We start from the raw sequence: 16,919 nt of genomic DNA on the forward strand, positions 1-16,919 counted from the left end.
GGCTTAGCGCCGATGCCCACCAACCTTTACTTTCTTCGACAACACTGCGAAAACACTTGTATGCAGGCCATACAGGACTACACATTTCTTTCATCAGCACACAATCCGGTCGCAAACAGTCGAGTATCTACGTTCTCGTCTTTCCAGCGCCAATATGGCTCTCCTTCAATATCCTGCCCCGGTTGACTACGCCGCTCAACGGGAGGCCTTCAAGGACTTCTTGAAGGGCTTCAAGAGCTTCGAATCAGCATCAGAAGCCGCTGCGACGGAGGCCATCCAGGGCCTGCGCATTGATGGCGATCGTACTGAGGATGAATATGATTTCATGGATGATGTTGAGACCCAGGGGGGCGCACCTCGTGATCCCAAGCTGAAGTACATGCGGATACTCCAAGATGTCGCAAACAGGGATAGAAATAATATCTTGATTGAGCTGGATGACATAGCCACTGTATTTTCCACCCAAATTTTTGCGCGCTGATATGTTGATCGATGCTCACCTTTGCTACCCCTCATAGTACGAGAAATCTCTTCCTGAAGACACCGATTTGAAGCTGGTGGAATCCATTCAATCAAACACTAAGCGCTATGTCGATGTTCTCTCTGAAGCCGTCGATGCTGTGATGCCTAGAGAAACAAAAGAGATATCGTGAGTTTGGAAAAATTATGCAGCATATATGGTGGCTTACTGACCAATAATCAGTTTTAAAGACGACGTCCTTGATATCATCATGTCGCAGCGAGACAGGCGAAACGAAACAGTTCGAATGGCTGCTGAAGCCGAGATGGATGCCAGCCCACCGCAAGCGCTGTTTCCTCCCGAATTGACACGTCGATACACCTTGAACTTCAAACCTTTGACTGTGTCTGAGTCGAGCAGCGGACAAGGCTCAAAAGCACTGGCCGTCCGTCATGTACGAGGAGAACATCTCGGTAGCCTGATTACTGTGCGTGGTATTGTGACCCGAGTGTCCGACGTCAAGCCAGCTGTTAAAATAAACGCATATACTTGCGATCGATGCGGTAGTGAAGTGTTTCAGCCTATCACAACCAAGTCATTCTTACCTATGACCGAATGCCCTTCTGAGGAGTGTGTTACCAATAACTCCAAGGGCCAGCTGTTCCTATCTACACGAGCCTCCAAATTCGTTCCTTTCCAGGAAGTCAAGATTCAAGAGATGGCAGATCAGGTTCCCGTTGGACATATCCCCAGAACTCTGACAGTACACTGCAATGGCAGTCTAACACGTCAGTTGAACCCCGGTGACGTTGTCGATATTGCTGGAATCTTCCTTCCCACACCTTATACTGGCTTTAGGGCTATTCGCGCTGGTCTATTGACCGATACTTATCTGGAAGCGCAATTCGTTACTCAACACAAGAAGGCCTACGACAGTATGATAATGGACAGCCGAACAATAAAGAGGATGGAACAGTACAAGAATTCAGGTCAGCTGTACGAATATCTTTCTCAGTCTATCGCTCCTGAAATTTACGGCCATCTTGATGTCAAAAAGGCCTTGTTGCTTCTGTTAATCGGCGGTGTGAACAAGGATATGGCCGATGGCATGCATATCCGTGGAGACATCAACATTTGCTTAATGGGTGATCCTGGTGTGGCCAAATCCCAGCTCCTCCGCTACATCTGCAAGGTCGCCCCTCGTGGTATCTACACCACTGGTCGCGGAAGCAGTGGCGTCGGTCTCACAGCTGCGGTTATGCGAGATCCAGTCACCGATGAGATGGTCCTGGAAGGTGGTGCTCTTGTACTTGCTGATAACGGTATCTGCTGTATCGATGAGTTTGACAAGATGGACGACTCAGACCGAACCGCCATTCACGAGGTTATGGAACAGCAAACCATTTCTATTTCCAAAGCCGGCATTACCACGACACTCAATGCCAGGACGTCTATTTTGGCTGCAGCTAACCCTCTGTATGGTCGCTACAACCCTCGCATCTCTCCCGTGGAAAATATTAACCTTCCTGCCGCCCTTCTCTCACGTTTTGACGTCATGTTCCTTATGCTGGACACTCCATCCAGGCATGACGACGAGCAGTTGGCAAACCACGTCACATACGTTCACATGCATAACAAACATCCAGAAACTTCCGATACTGGTGTTGTCTTCAGCCCCAATGAAGTTCGCCAATTCGTGGCGCGTGCTCGCACTTATCGCCCAGTAGTCCCCAAAGAAGTATCGGACTACATGGTCGGTGCCTATGTGCGTATGCGTAAACAACAAAAGAAGGACGAAGGAAGCAAGCGCCAATTCTCGCATGTCAGTCCTCGTACACTTCTCGGTGTGGTGCGTCTTTCACAGGCTTTGGCACGTTTGCGTTTCAGCGATACTGTGGTCACCGATGACGTCGATGAGGCCCTTCGACTTGTTGAGGTTAGCAAGGCGTCCCTTTCCAATGAATCGAGCACAGAGGGAGACCAGACACCTAGCAGCAAGATCTACAACCTCATCCGTGGTATGCGGGAGAGTGGCGCTGCTGCGGCTGAGGACGGACAAGAAGGAGAGCTCAGTCTCCGCAGAGTTAGGGAGCGAGTTCTTGCCAAGGGCTTCACGGAGGATCAGCTCACGAAGACAATCGAAGAATATCAAGAACTGGATGTGAGTACTCTTGAAAGTAGCTTGAATGACAATACGCATCATTTGCTAACGGAAATTAGGTATGGCAAATTACCGGTAATGGCACTCGTCTACTTTTCGTGGAACTTGATGGCTTTGATGACGATATGGATATATAGGACAAAGCGTTCTTTATTCTGTCTTTGCAAGAGCTTTGAAGCCTAGGTTATTCATGTGTTTTGTATATGGGGAAGGTTAAGCGATGTCATTTCTGGATGGTGAAAGGCGTATGGTCGTTTTACAAGGATCAGATACAGTAATATGCGATAGTAATGCATTCTGTTTGTTTCAAATTTGAAAATGACTGCTCGAAACCTACATGGCTGTCTTTCCAAGTACTGATAGTTTATACCTGAAATTTAAGGCAACGAAAAATGTAAAAAGAAAAAATAACGATCTCACATCGTCCGCGGCCGGAATCGAACCCATCACTAACCCTCGGCAAAAACACTCCTACCTCAAATATGCTTGCAAGAAAAAAAAGAAAAAAACTGGTAGCTTCTCTTTGATTGAGCGTGTCATCCTTAGTGCAGGGGCCATGCTAATCTTCTCTGTATCGTTTCAAATTGACCAAATGCCCGAAGGCAATAGAGAAGAGAAACAAATGGTTTATATGGGAGCAAAAGGGAAGTGTTATTCCTAGGAAAAACGGAAGGCGGAAAGGTGATTGGGTCGCTTGATTAGTGGGGCTGCCAGGTAAGTTTTGGCCTGAGGCCACAAATGGAACATCAAAATCGTCGCTTACCATGATGAGAATATGCGAAGAATATGAACGAAGAGGGACAGGGCTTAAAGGATGAGATGAAATTGGTCAGAAGTAGCAGAGAAAAAATTACTCAGATGGCAAATCTTTTGCATGAACAGCGATGATGTGCTGATATATGACGGAAATATTAGTCTTCACGACCGCATTGTATGTGTGGATATGTAGTGTATGTCTCGCAGTGGATAGAGCATCAATGTTTGTACTTTCCAGCGATACAATGAGCCGGGTAGCGACAATTCAGCATGCCTGCACCCAAAGTCAACCCCGACGATAACATCAAGCCCATGGCAAAGCAACAGAAAAAAGAGGAACTTATTTCAAGTGACAAAGAGAGAGTCTGAGGGGTAAAAAGCACGGGCGGCATACATTTTACCCCCACTATGATGCCAAATATGAGAGAACGTGACTTTCGCAAACCCTAAAAAAAAAGCTTCTACTCCGTACTATGTAGTGTATCCAACTCAGCTGGTGAGGTTGACACAGGGTTAGGGTTGAAACCTACACGGCCAATATCCTCGTACGTATCTCGATTTTGGCCGTGACGCTATCGCCGCGAGGCATATTCTTGCTCATGTTCGCTCCAGATGTGCTTCTTTACTCGTCTTTCGACACAAGCATCATACTCTACGGCACGGATGTTATGCAGTCTATTCTGTCTTAAGAGTGATGATATGCATAACTACGCATGACGGATTTACGGGAGATATATTGAATGCTGATTCGCTGAATTTCAAAAGTTACCGAGCTCGATCCACTCAACCAATCACAACAGCCAGATCTAAGCGTTAGCCGTCAAACCGAGGCATCTTCTTATCAATACCCCGGCATATCTTACGTCCGCCAATCACAGCGTCGGTAATATCCCCGGATTGCCCAGATTTGTGGGGCTATGCCTAGTGACCTACCTAGTTAGACTACTTAACAGTGCTTACTTATTATATAACCCATTTGTCCTTCTAGGTTTTATTTTTTACTTTTATTTGTACACTGTTTTCAAAATAGACCTGATAAAAAAAGATATTTCGCTCCGTCAAAGATGCCGGTGAAGTCGCCTTATCCAGACTTCGAAATCCCCGATGTCGATATCTGGTCGTTCCTGTTTGAACGCAAAGATCGGGCATTTCCAGATGACAAGAGTAAGCACGACATTTTAAAATAGTGAATACGTCAGTATCTAACAGTCAGGTTAGATCTCTTCGTTGACGCCGACACTCAACGGTCATACACTTTCGCACAACTGCGGGAAACCGCATTGAGCTTTGGTCATGGTCTCAAAGCAACTTGGGACTGGAAAAAAGGCGATGTCCTCGCCATCTTCTCGCCAAATTGTGTCGACACCCCAGCTGTCATGTACGGCGTAGCTTGGACTGGAGGCGTGATTTCTCCTGCAAACCCAACCTATACTGTTGAAGAACTGGCCTTTCAACTTGGTAACTCTGAAGCAAAGGCTCTTGCAACCCAGCGTCCTTTACTTCCTATTGCGCGCGAAGCTGCGAAGAAAGTGGGTCTGCCTGAAGATCGGATTATATTGATTGGCGACGAGCGAGATCCCAGTGGTGTCGTTAAGCATTTCACATCTATTCGAAACATATCCGGCACAAGCAGGTTTCGTCGGCCAAAGATTGATCCCAAGAAAGATGTTGCGTATCTGGTATACTCGTCTGGTACTACGGGTTTGCCAAAGGGTGTCATGCTCTCTCACAGGAACATGGTGTCCAACATTTTGCAGGGCAAGAACACCGAAGGGAGATATCTCTCTTGGAATGACAATGCCGACGGCCAGGGAGACCGTATTTTGGCATTCTTGCCATTCTTCCATATTTATGGTGAGTTACATCAAATCCACCTAACAGCATTTTCTGACCACTTCTAGGCTTGACGACCATGATTCACTTTAGTCTTTTCACCGGATTGACCGTATTTGTGATGCCCAGATTTGACATAGAAAAATTCTGCAAGCATGTGCAGAATTACAGAATCACATTTGTATACGTGGCGCCTCCAGTCATTCTATTGCTGGGCAAACACCCCATCGTCGATAAATACGACCTGTCCAGCTTGAGAATGATGAACTCCGGTGCAGCACCGCTTACACGAGAACTTGTCGAAGCTACATCCGCGAGAATCAAAGTCGGTATCAAGCAAGGCTACGGATTGAGTGAGACCAGTCCTACAACACATACTCAAGCTTGGGAAGACTGGAACAAAGATATCGGTTCTGTGGGCCAATTAGTCCCGAACATGGAAGCCAAATACATGACTTCTCCAGAAGACGACTCGGAGCCTCAGGAAGTCGCCGCCGGTGAAGTAGGTGAACTCTGGGTTCGTGGTCCAAATGTCTTCTTGGGATATCACAAAAATCAGAAAGCGACAGAAGGTTGCCTGACGGCGGATGGCTGGTTTCGGACTGGTGATGTCGGTTATCAGGATAAAGATCACAAATTCTACATTACGGATCGCGTCAAGGAGCTTATCAAGTACAAGGGCTTCCAGGTACCGCCGGCCGAGCTTGAGGGTATCCTTGTCGATAGCGAGTTGATTGACGACGTCGCCGTTATCGGCGTGCACAGCGACGAACATGGTTCCGAGGTTCCGCGAGCATACGTTGTTCGAAGTGCTGTTAGCAAAGCTTCGGGTGCCAGTGATGCCGAGGAGGCTGAAAAGATTGTCAAGTGGATGCATAGCAAAGTGGCTCAACATAAACGCCTGAGAGGTGGCGTACGATTTGTCGAGACTATTCCTAAGAGTGTCAGCGGCAAGATTCTGCGACGAGTGCTCAAGGAGCAAGCTAAGAAGGAAGCTGAGAAGCCGAAGGCTAAGCTATAAGACCAGCCTCGTATACTTTTTGGTCTTTCTTGTTGATACAGTTCATGTACATTATATTGAGCTATTCTAGCGACAGCTTTGTGGAATTTCGTTATATTCAGTTTGGAGGACTGTTCTTCTTGTTGGAATCAAACCAAGAGTAAATCCCAATCCATATCCTCCAATAGATCTAACCAGTGCCTTCTCTGCCTTAACCGTTCTGACCCCCAATAAAGCTCAATCAATTCCTGGGCTCGTCTCGTATTCTGAATTCCAAAGTTGATTTCCAAGGTTTTTAGTGCGCTGAGAATTGAGGGTAATTGGTCTTCGCTGCCTTCACATTCGCATCCAGCGATGAATAATGGGAAAGTCAGTGCTGAGAATTCCGTATGAGTATCTGGTGGATTGGAATGGAGTAGAGTCATGATGTTTTGTAGTGCCTCGGATTTTGAGTGCGAGATCTCGGAACGTAGTTCATCCCACATTGTGAGTTCTGGCACGGGACTGGTGGAAGTGACGGCAGGCCATGCCAGTCTCTCCAAACTCGAATGTAAGAATATAAATGCTGCATAGCGGAAACAGTTTGCTACCATTTCTAGTCGTTCGAATGCTGCTTCTGTGATGCCTTCAGGAATAATGAAAGATTGCTCCCTGCAAGACCAGTTGGTGAGGTACTCATTTCTGCAAGACTTTTCAGTTAAAGTTCTTCCACATGTTCCAAATCCTGGGAGGGGGGAAAGACATACATATCAATAATCTCTTGACTCAGAAAGGCAAAATCGTTCACCCTGCGAAGATCTGCAATTCGCGAACAAATTTTCACCATTTGCTCGCTACATCCCAAGTATATGTCTATTTTGGGACTGGTATACAGACCTTCACAGAACGTCAATCGTGGTTTGAGATTCGGTGTTATGAGATTGGCCATGTATTGCCAATATGTCAACCTAGTATATAATTAGGCCAGTGAAATGAATGAGATAAGAAAACTAAAGCTTACAAGCCTGACAGCCAATCCGCGATCTCTCGATCGAGATTAATCAAACCCCCGCAAGAGCTTACAAGACTCTGCAATGCTTCCAAATGTCCTCTCCAAGATCTAACCGAACCTCTGACAGCTTCATATTTGCATAGCGATGCAACAGTAGCAAGCAATTCTTCAAGCAAAGTAATATAAGCCGGACTCATGACAACCTGTTGCGACAAATCTGTCAACGCATTCCGAATACCAGATAATGTTTTGCCGTAATACATCATTTCTGCCTTTCGCAATGTGTCTCGGTTTGAAGACCCCCAATTTGCCATGTGGCCTGCTGATAAAGTGCAGAGCGCATTTAAGAGGAGCGGTGATGATAATGCTCGTGGAATCAGCACTTCATTCAAGGGGTTCCGTTTCATTTCCAGGTTTGATACCAGTCGGGATCCTCGCTCGACGTGGTATTGTATGTAGAATGATTCTGTGGGACGGAATAATGGGAGCGCATAAGCAATGCTATTCCCGAATGTTTTCCCATGATCAGAACAAAGAGTCATGGCTCTAGAGGTGTCTGCACTTTCTTGAGTCTCCGACACATCAACTGTGACGATCGATTCTGGAGTAAGCGGGCCGGTTGCACAGTAGCCCTTTTCACTTGGGCTACTTGTTTGATATGACTCCGAAGAGGGTGACCACGGAATACTCTCATTCTGACAAACATTTGACAGTTTCCTGCGTTTTGTTTTTGAGACCTTCTGCTGTTTGAATGTAGATGTGGTAGTGCTCATAGGCGTGATCCATAGGTTGGCATAGCCCTCACAATCACGTCCTAACCTGATACAATTTCCACATCTGCTTTGTCTCTTAGTTCCTAATGCATTCTTCAAAGAAAAATTGATACTCACTTTGGCTTCTGTTCATCACACTTCTTCCTTCTCTTCTTACAAGTTACGCATCCCGACCGGCTCCAGCTTCCTCTGACCCGGAAGGGTGACTCGATTCGGGTTGGCGACAATCCTGTCAGTGAGATGTCTGACGGGGTAGGTGAAGCCGCCATGTGTTATAATATAAATATTATGACCGCTGCTAATGTGTCATGAGATGAAGGGGTCCTGATCGCTCAACTGATACCTGCATATACCCTCTCGGCGTGAGTTTTGCAGGTTTCGGCTGTTGGTATGGAAAAGATCAAGAAGCGATTACCCATCCACGACTAAATTAGGTAAGAATCGCGCGCTAGGGACCCCGTCTGGATCATGATAGAACTTATCTTACTTCCCCATGTCTCACAGATGAACGAGGGATGTTCTGAAATCCTTTCTGCGATTATCGTGAGGGGAACGACAGGCGCTAATCCTTATACGGAAGGACCTGCGCCAAGCTTATCGGAAGGCGATAACGAAAACTCTATCTTCGCTCTTATCAATTCCAGCAATGCCGCTTCTTTTCCCACATACGTATTCAGGTTAAATCCATAGATATCGATACAATATATTAGACCCCGGATAATGGAGAACACTAACCAGATAAGGATTACCAATTCATAGAACTCAATGGGTTAGATAGAGGAGATAGACGAGATGAAGTCTCCAGGCCCTCAAGCGAAGATAGGCGATAAGATAAGCAACGCGGCGCGACTCATGCCTAAAACAGCATGTATATCCGATAATTATCGGAATTACTTGGCCTCAGGCACCGAATACTTATATCTTATATTTCGCCATCCGCCCGTCGTTTTTGTTGCTTTCTTCCCTTGTTCCTTCATATCAGAGTATATATACATCGTTATATATAGTAATCTCTCACTTTGAAGCGGACATCTTCATCATGTCGGTCGTTACACAGGCAGCATCACAGGCGGGTTTGCCCCAATTGCATCCATTCGACCCTCTGACCCCCACGGAAATTCAACTGGCCGTCAAGATCTTGGAGGCTGCTTTTCCAGGCGTCAAATTACGATATAAGCGTATAGATGTACAGGAGCCTCTCAAAAAGGATGTCATCCCGTATATCGAGGCCGAAAGACTGGGCCAAACATTACCGCCCAAACCAGCTCGTGTGCTACAGACTCTTTTCCATCGATTGGATACTGGCGTTTTCTACAAGGCATTGCTTAATGCCGATACTAAGACTGTGATTTATGCAAAGGAAATGCCCAAGCATGTTCAGGTTTGTGGTATTCCTTTTCCGTGAGGATAACCGACGAGGCTAACTTTTACGGCTATAGGGCCCCGTGGATGTGGATGAGATGATAGATATTGAACACCTCTGTCTCTCACACCCTGCGGTTCAAAAAGAAATTGAAAAGTTGCAACTACCTCCTGGTGTTACAGTATGCAACGACCCTTGGATCTACGGCACAGATGACCCCAAAGAGGACCGTCGTCTGTTCCAATGTTATATGTATATAGTAGAAGTCGACCATCCTCAGAACAACCACTACTCCACCCCCGTCAAATTCTCGCCTGTATTTGATGGTATCACACATGAATTGGTCCGAATGGATTATCTTCCAGGAGGTGTCGACCATTCGATCACGGCTACTGGTCCATGGAAACCGGTCAAGACTGTCCAGTATGCACACGAACTACTCGATACACCCCTGAGGACAGACTTGAAGCCATATATTGTACAGCAACCAGAGGGACCTTCCTTCAATGTGGACGGTAACCTTGTCACGTGGCAAAAGTGGCGATTCAGGGTTGGCTTCAATACCCGTGACGGTTTGGTTATCAACAACGTTACATATGACGGTCGTAACTTGTTTTACAGACTGTCTCTTTGTGAAATGACAGTTCCATATGGAGGTATGCACACCGCACTGTATTCAAACCTTGTAATCTATTGCTGACAGCTTATAGACCCCCGCAAACCATTTCATCGCAAGCAAGCCTTCGATGTGGGTGATGTTGGCTTCGGTGTAACCGCCAACCAGCTATCACTGGGATGCGACTGCCTAGGCCACATCAAATACTTCAACGGCTGGCGAACAGACAGCAAAGGAGAACCCGTTTTCTTGGAGAACGTAATTTGCCTTCATGAACAAGACAACGGCCTCCAACACAAGCATACCAACTACCGGACCAACTCAGCCACGGTCGTGCGCAACCGTCAACTAGTGGTTCAGATGATCTGCACTGTGGCAAACTACGAATACATCTTCGCCTACATCTTCGACCAAGCAGCCGGCATTGAGCTCGAGGTCCGCGCCACTGGTATTCTGTCCACATCCCCTCTAGACAATGAAAACGGCCAGACGGTCCCATGGGGCACAAACGTCGGTCCTGGAGTGGTAGCTGCAAACCATCAACACATGTTCTCATACCGTATCGATCCTGCCATCGACGGATTTAAGAACACCGTCATCTACGAAGATAGTGTCCCCTTACCAGAAGACGACTTTAACCCCCATGGATGTGGCTACGTTGCACAAGAGACCATCTTGAAGAAATCCAGCACAGCAAACACATCTGTTGACCGTCACCGAGTCTTCAAGATCCGCAACGACAACGTTATCAACCCTATAACCTACAAACCAGTTGCATACAAACTGCAAACATCACCCGCTCAAATGCTTCTCATGGGTCCCAAATCATTCAATTACCGCCGTGCAGAGTTTGCGACGAAACCCATCTGGGTGACGAAGTTCCAGGAAGAGGAGTTGTATGCTGCTGGCGAGTTTACGAATCAGAGCCGACAATCTGAGGGTGTTGAGAAGTGGGTTGCTAGAAATGAAACTGTGGAAAATGAGGATCTTGTTTTGTGGCATAGTAAGCCATCCCCCCCTTTTTTTTCTTCGAAATATATCAATTATTCAAAAACTAACGCAATGGTGACTAGCATTCGGCCTCACACACAACCCCCGTATCGAAGATTTCCCCGTCATGCCCGTTGAGAGAGTGAGCGTCATGCTCAAACCAGATGGCTTTTTCACCAAGAACCCGGCTCTGGATGTGCCCGCTTCCGTACAGTCGTTTAACCATTCCACTCTATACCAGAATACTCCTGCCTCATGCTGCGCTGGGTCCAGCATGGACAAGGCCAAGTTGTACAAGAGGGTTGATTAAAGTAAATGCTTTTACATGGCCATTTTGACTAGATGATAGGCGGAATGTTGATTTGGGCGTATGTATCGTTGCGATTTTGAGTACTTCCAATGTACTCCAATGTACAGATAACATGAATCCTTTTGTCTCGAGGGTCTTGATATAAATATAGATGTCCTGCCGGCTTCGATAGCAATACCTGCTTATGCGTAGTGACAAAATAAGAAATCTATGTCATTATTTCTGTCAAGTTAGAATTAAAAACGAAATAAAAGATAAACATCACCCATCGTTCCCCTTGCCCAACACCAGGATACAAATTTCCGACTTGCACCTTCTGAGTTCATTACAAAACACAAAAGCCTCAATAGAAACAAAGTATCTATGTATAGAAAGCGTAAAACATACAAAGTTGACATCTGGATTTTTTGGGGGTCATGTCTTTCATTCCTAAAAACATGGAACAGGAGAGGTTCGTTAACGAATATATTCGTCGACTCACGTAGACGTTCGTAAATAAACAGACAGATAAGTAGATATAAGACCATCAAGCGTCAGGCCTAGTATATTAGTCCGTGTGCGAATGCACGAGACTGTTTCAAGTTGACTTTACATCTACTGCTTAGCAGAAATGTGAGCGCTGGGTACCTTGCCATGGCCGACACGGTCAATGGCAGCCTGGCGAGCTCCTGCAAGGCCGTACTGAGAGGGGATACCCTCCACACGGTGAGTAGAGTTGATGTTCTTGACAAGAGTGATTTGCCAGCAAGTAGCTCCACCTTGGCGGGAGGTGATGGTAGAGGAAGCCAAGAAGTATTCCCAGATCTGGTTATATAAATCGTTAGTAAGATTTTTGCAGAGGGAACGTTATCTGATAGAAAGCTTACCCTGAACCATCTCTTGCCATACTTGGCCTCAACCTTCTCACGGTTGGCCATCCAGTTGCGGTACCAACGCCACAAAGTAGCAGAATAATGAACGCCAATGGTGTCAATGCTTTTTATTTCAAAGCCGGAACCTTCGAGAGAGTCCACAACGAAACCAAGAGGAGTAGAAGCGTCGGCACCAGGGAAGATGTACTTGTTCATGAACAAACCCCAAATGAGATCCTCGTACTGCCACGATTTACGGAGACCAGCAATCTGGAGGAAGAAGACACCATCATCGTCAAGCATATCGTAGACCTGAGAGAGGAAAGAGCTGAAATGACGGACACCGACGTGCTCGGCCATCTCCAAACAGGTAATTCTCTTGTAGCCACCAGTGATCGAGGGAGCATCACGGTAGTCCATGCACAGAATTCGGCTCTGAGATTCTTCAATACCAGCTTTGCGAAGACCATTGTTTCCCCATTTGGTTTGGTTGCGGCCGAGGGTAATACCCGTAACGTGAGCACCATAGTGAACAGAAGCGTATTTAGCCAATGTACCCCAACCACAACCGAGGTCAAGAACAGTGTCGCCGGGCTGAAGACCAATCTTCTCGCAGACAACAGCCAGTTTGTTATCTTGGAGCTCCTCAAGCGTCTCTTCCTTGTTAATGTCGCTGATAACACCGGAAGTGTAGATCATACGAGGACCCAAGAACCAAGCGTAGAAGTCGTCACCGCGGTCGTAGTGGTCACGAACCTGTTCCTCATCTATTACGTATCGTTAGTTCTGAATCATATTCCCGGAACAATAGCTTACTCACCTTGAGAGCGGGAATGAATAAGCATCTCCGGGAGGAAGCCAGTCAAGAAATGCTTGTACAATTGCCAGGTGAAGCGGAAGCTTGCCCAGTCGTGTCTATATTCAAGGATATCCAAAGCATCACCCTTAAAGTCAACGTCTCCATCGAAGTACTTCTCGAAGAAAGTTGTCATGGGGATCTTGCTCTTGCCGTGGTACTTGATGCGGTCATGCTCGCTGTGGAATTGCAAGTAGTGCTCGACGGGACGACCAGGGTATTTAGCCTTTTCATTCTTGCGGGGAGAAGCTGCAGAAGCAACAGTCCAGAAGACCATCAAAATAGGAATTGTTGTGAAAATGGCGAAGAAAATAGTGGTGTAGAAGCCACCGTGGAACTGGCGAGCAACGTAGAACGGGACACCGATCAAGAGGATGATCAAGAGGACATTGGAGAAGCTGTCACTACCTGCAGAGTCTGCTGGAAGGGGGGCATTTTTAATGGCAGGATACTGTGATTGCAATTGGAGTTAGTTGGAGAGCAACAAGGCCACGTTCAAACTTTCAGGATCCCGTACCGAAGTTGTTCTCACTCCGCAGTCCTCAGGGGCAGGAGATGCGGGAGCTGGAGGAGTCTCGATGAACTCAAAGTCCTCGGTGGACTCTGAATGTGTTCTTGCCATTGTATCACAGTCAATTGAGTGCTTGTTCCTGTTGACTGGTGAGACCGTGTGTGATGTTTTGGCAAAAAAGTGCGGGATGGGTGTGAGAGCAATAGTCGGCTAGGGTGACCCATTGGTCGCCAAGCAGCCCGAGCTCGTGCCCACTTCTAAGCTTAGACAATGGCTGGTACCAGGGGCTTCGTTCCAGCAATTTACACCGCAAGATAAAAGATGTTGCCTGGCATAGTGTACACGTAACAAAGTAGTTCATTTATTTGACCAAGTATTGACGTTAAATTTCCTCGCAGGATGTAGTACGATTACACGTTTACTCAAGGACTAGACACCAGTCGTAATATTCACTAAATAGTGACCTTGGAGAGGAGATATGAATTGCATGATCTCAGCCCAATTTCTGATTCACACTAAGATATTTGTACATAAAAAAAAAGTTCCATAAACCAGTAGTAGACCAATGCTCAAATGGACAGATACCCGATAACGCCGATTCATACTCAATAATCCGACAAGTTAATCTACTCTGTCAATGGTAAAAAGTCTCAAGTAAAAATAGCCCTTCATACGCCATCTTGTCGCCTAGTTCTGAACCCCGCTATTTCCATCCTTGAATGCCATAAAAATTACAAAGTGAGTTGGAAGTTTCGTGTCTCTTCGTCCTCTTCGAAAAGGGGAAGACCGAAATCTTCATCGCGGCCAGGGACAACCTCATCCTCCGGCAGGCAATCTGCTGCTTTGCAACGATCCCACATCTCACTTCCAAACGGAGGGGCTCCATAGAGTTGCACGTATGTTTCCGGGCTGATGACGGCTTTCGGCTTAGCCGGTATCTTCCCACTGACGGTGGGCTTGTTCGAAAGGGCAGACGCCACTGATCTGCCTCTGGAGTAGCCTACAGAGGTACGCGAGCTGGCCGTAGCAATAGCATGTCGAGTGTTTGACCCATTGGTCTTGGGAGTAAGAGTCTTTTTCTTCGCTGGAAGAAATGATGACAAACTGCTGGTTTTGGCCGTTGCCGAAGAAGACCTGGTACTGTCGCTGCGAACCGTCGCAGAGGATCCCGGTCTGGAAAGAGCAGCCGCAGCATTGCGTGCTTTCAGAGTACTTGCCCGTGTTGGTAACACGGCCGTTGAACTCTGAGGTTGTTCCTTTTTCTGTGCCTCAGTGAAACCAGTTCCGCGGCGCAATTCAGGCTCGTCAATTAGGAGAAGATCCTGCAAGTTGATAGCGTCAACTTCATTCTGAATCATCTCGTCCAACTTCCTCTCGGAAGCAAGTGACGCCTCCTGGAATTTGCGTTGACGAGCAGTAAGGCCATCTTCGCCGATTTCCTCTCGCAAGTAGATCTCCCCCCAGCCCCGAGTCATATTGCGTCCTCTGAATTGGGGATACGTGGTGTCGTAGGTAATATCTTCCGGAGGATCAGGTAAGTCTGTTTGCGTGACATCAGTACACGAGACAGCAAATAGTCTGTAGGGTCAGGGTGCAATTTACCTTTCGGTTTGGGTGGCGCATACTCAACATCAGGAACATCATCGACGTCGGACGCATCGACAACTTGTGGTTGAGCTTGATGAACTTCGATTTCCGCCTTCTTTGGCTTCTTGGTACTGGAACCTCTGTGTTTGGTTTTCTGTGTCTTCAAGGAGTCGGACTGCCGACCGGGAGTCTTGAATGTCGCTGCCTTGGCGTTTGTCGTTTTGGCTCCGAGAGGGGCGCGATTTCGAGGACCTACACAGCATTAGCACTTCTAAAACATATGGAGAGTCACAGAAATGAATGACCTACCCAACGGCGTGACGAAGGCGTCATTTCCAACTTTCCTCAGTCCTCCATTACCTTTCACGGTATTCTTTCCAAATGGTAGTGGTTCGTTTTCATCGTGTAGCGGGACCTTGAATGGAGTTTTCGGGGCTTTATTGCCAGGAGTCTTTGGTTGTAGCTGTCGAACGCTTTGATTCAAGGGTTTGGATGCCGCAGTCACCTGGTGCGAGTGCACCAGATTCTCTTGGTCTCGTCGCGCGAGCATACTTGTTGATGGAGAGTTGTTTAAACCATGAGTCGAGATATTTGATAGATGAAGGCGGCAATGACGGTACTTTTGTTGATTTGGCGGTTGCCCGTGGAGACGGGTCGCACCTTCCCTGAGTCACCACCCACTCCCCGACTGGTCTAACCCGATCAGGCTGTGGCCAGCCCCTTAAGCACGAAAAGAAGGCACCAAGGCATCCAAACACAGGAGCGGGAAGGAGACTCCTTAAGTAGGCTTAGCACCGACTCCAGCTGGGAAAACAACTCAGCAATTCGACTGCCTTCCAACTCACTTCTTCTTCTAATTTCATACTGTGCTGAATTTCGCTGAGCGAACTACCTGATTATTTTCAAGAACATTATTTTCATACTCGTCAAGTCAACCACTATTCAAGATGGACAAGATCAGAGAGGTGTGTATACAAAACCCCTCCCCTACGGTCACCCCCTAGCGGGGTAGCTCATATTATTATTGTTGGTCAACAGCAGCATCAGCAGAATAACGAATTCTCCGAGAGCAACAAAGTTGGAGTGTCTACAACATACTAATCATGTCGTTTACAGAGAATGAACGCTCTCCGTCTCGAGGCGGATGAGGCTCAATCGCAGGTCGAGGAGCTGAAGGCCAAGATCAAAGCTTTGGAACAGGAGAACTTGGCCAAGGAGCAAGAAATCACCTCCTTGACGCACCGCAACCAACTCCTCGAGGCAGAAATTGAGAAGATAGAAGGGAACATGAAGGAGTACAAGGACAAGGCCGATGTCAGCGCCCAGCACGATACTCAGAACGAGGCCTTGCAGAGACGTCTCCAGCTACTCGAGGAGGAGGCCGAAGAAGCCGACAAGAACCTGCGTGAGACCAATGAAAAGTGTGTCTTCAATTCGAGAAATTAAAGAATAAAGGAGATCTAACTAACATGGAACAGACTCCGCCAGACTGATGTCAAGGCTGGCCACTACGAGCGAAAGGTTCAAGCTTTGGAAGTCTCCAACAGCCAGTGGGAAGCCAAGTACGAGGAGATGGCTAAGAAATACACCGATCTCCAGAAGGAATTGCACGAGTTGGAGGTTTCAATCAGCAATGTTTAAATAACGACCTATAACCATCACCATCATCATCATCAATACAACAGTGTTCCCCCCCTGTTACCCGCTTCAGACTGTTGACAGCCTGTTTCCCGACGGCGTGATTCTCTTTCTTCCCCGCAGACTCGTTCTGGGTCTTCGGTCGATGGAACAGTGTACCACTATGTTGGAAGTGATTTCTTTGATTTGAGGCGTGTTGTCTGTCCTGGTTGTTCTTCTTTCA

General features: G+C 47.0%; 7 protein-coding genes across 7 annotated transcripts; 4 read left to right on the forward strand and 3 right to left on the reverse strand.

Annotated features, from left to right (window-relative positions):
- Positions 1–154: 154 nt before the first annotated feature.
- Positions 155–2,758, forward strand: TSTA_089180 (DNA replication licensing factor MCM7; the record flags this gene model as incomplete). The annotated part of the gene is made up of 4 exons (XM_002478600.1): positions 155–451; positions 519–649; positions 704–2,621; positions 2,681–2,758. The coding sequence occupies 4 exons, from the start codon at positions 155–157 to the stop codon at positions 2,756–2,758; spliced, it is 2,424 nt and encodes an 807-aa protein (XP_002478645.1).
- A 1,683-nt stretch (positions 2,759–4,441) lies between these two features.
- Positions 4,442–6,231, forward strand: TSTA_089190 (phenylacetyl-CoA ligase, putative; the record flags this gene model as incomplete). The annotated part of the gene is made up of 3 exons (XM_002478601.1): positions 4,442–4,541; positions 4,596–5,231; positions 5,279–6,231. The coding sequence occupies 3 exons, from the start codon at positions 4,442–4,444 to the stop codon at positions 6,229–6,231; spliced, it is 1,689 nt and encodes a 562-aa protein (XP_002478646.1).
- A 128-nt stretch (positions 6,232–6,359) lies between these two features.
- Positions 6,360–8,243, reverse strand: TSTA_089200 (C6 transcription factor, putative; the record flags this gene model as incomplete). The annotated part of the gene is made up of 4 exons (XM_002478602.1): positions 6,360–6,891; positions 6,957–7,157; positions 7,211–8,038; positions 8,092–8,243. The coding sequence occupies 4 exons, from the start codon at positions 8,241–8,243 to the stop codon at positions 6,360–6,362; spliced, it is 1,713 nt and encodes a 570-aa protein (XP_002478647.1).
- A 770-nt stretch (positions 8,244–9,013) lies between these two features.
- On the forward strand, positions 9,014–11,253 carry TSTA_089210 (copper amine oxidase; the record flags this gene model as incomplete). The annotated part of the gene is made up of 4 exons (XM_002478603.1): positions 9,014–9,355; positions 9,414–9,993; positions 10,048–10,956; positions 11,027–11,253. The coding sequence occupies 4 exons, from the start codon at positions 9,014–9,016 to the stop codon at positions 11,251–11,253; spliced, it is 2,058 nt and encodes a 685-aa protein (XP_002478648.1).
- Positions 11,254–11,847: 594 nt separating this feature from the next.
- On the reverse strand, positions 11,848–13,582 carry TSTA_089220 (cyclopropane-fatty-acyl-phospholipid synthase, putative; the record flags this gene model as incomplete). Its single annotated transcript, XM_002478604.1, has 4 exons — positions 11,848–12,057; positions 12,120–12,871; positions 12,925–13,411; positions 13,478–13,582. 4 exons carry the CDS (start codon positions 13,580–13,582, stop codon positions 11,848–11,850), a joined length of 1,554 nt encoding a protein of 517 aa, XP_002478649.1.
- A 620-nt stretch (positions 13,583–14,202) lies between these two features.
- On the reverse strand, positions 14,203–15,608 carry TSTA_089230 (uncharacterized protein; the record flags this gene model as incomplete). The annotated part of the gene is made up of 3 exons (XM_002478605.1): positions 14,203–15,011; positions 15,074–15,310; positions 15,368–15,608. The coding sequence occupies 3 exons, from the start codon at positions 15,606–15,608 to the stop codon at positions 14,203–14,205; spliced, it is 1,287 nt and encodes a 428-aa protein (XP_002478650.1).
- Positions 15,609–16,177: 569 nt separating this feature from the next.
- On the forward strand, positions 16,178–16,699 carry TSTA_089240 (tropomyosin, putative; the record flags this gene model as incomplete). Its single annotated transcript, XM_002478606.1, has 2 exons — positions 16,178–16,479; positions 16,537–16,699. The coding sequence occupies 2 exons, from the start codon at positions 16,178–16,180 to the stop codon at positions 16,697–16,699; spliced, it is 465 nt and encodes a 154-aa protein (XP_002478651.1).
- Between the last annotated feature and the right edge of the window lie 220 nt (positions 16,700–16,919).

Source organism: Talaromyces stipitatus, genomic scaffold (assembly GCF_000003125.1).
Source record: "Talaromyces stipitatus ATCC 10500 scf_1105507295527 genomic scaffold, whole genome shotgun sequence".
In the NCBI taxonomy this organism is placed as follows: Eukaryota; Fungi; Ascomycota; class Eurotiomycetes; order Eurotiales; family Trichocomaceae; genus Talaromyces; species Talaromyces stipitatus.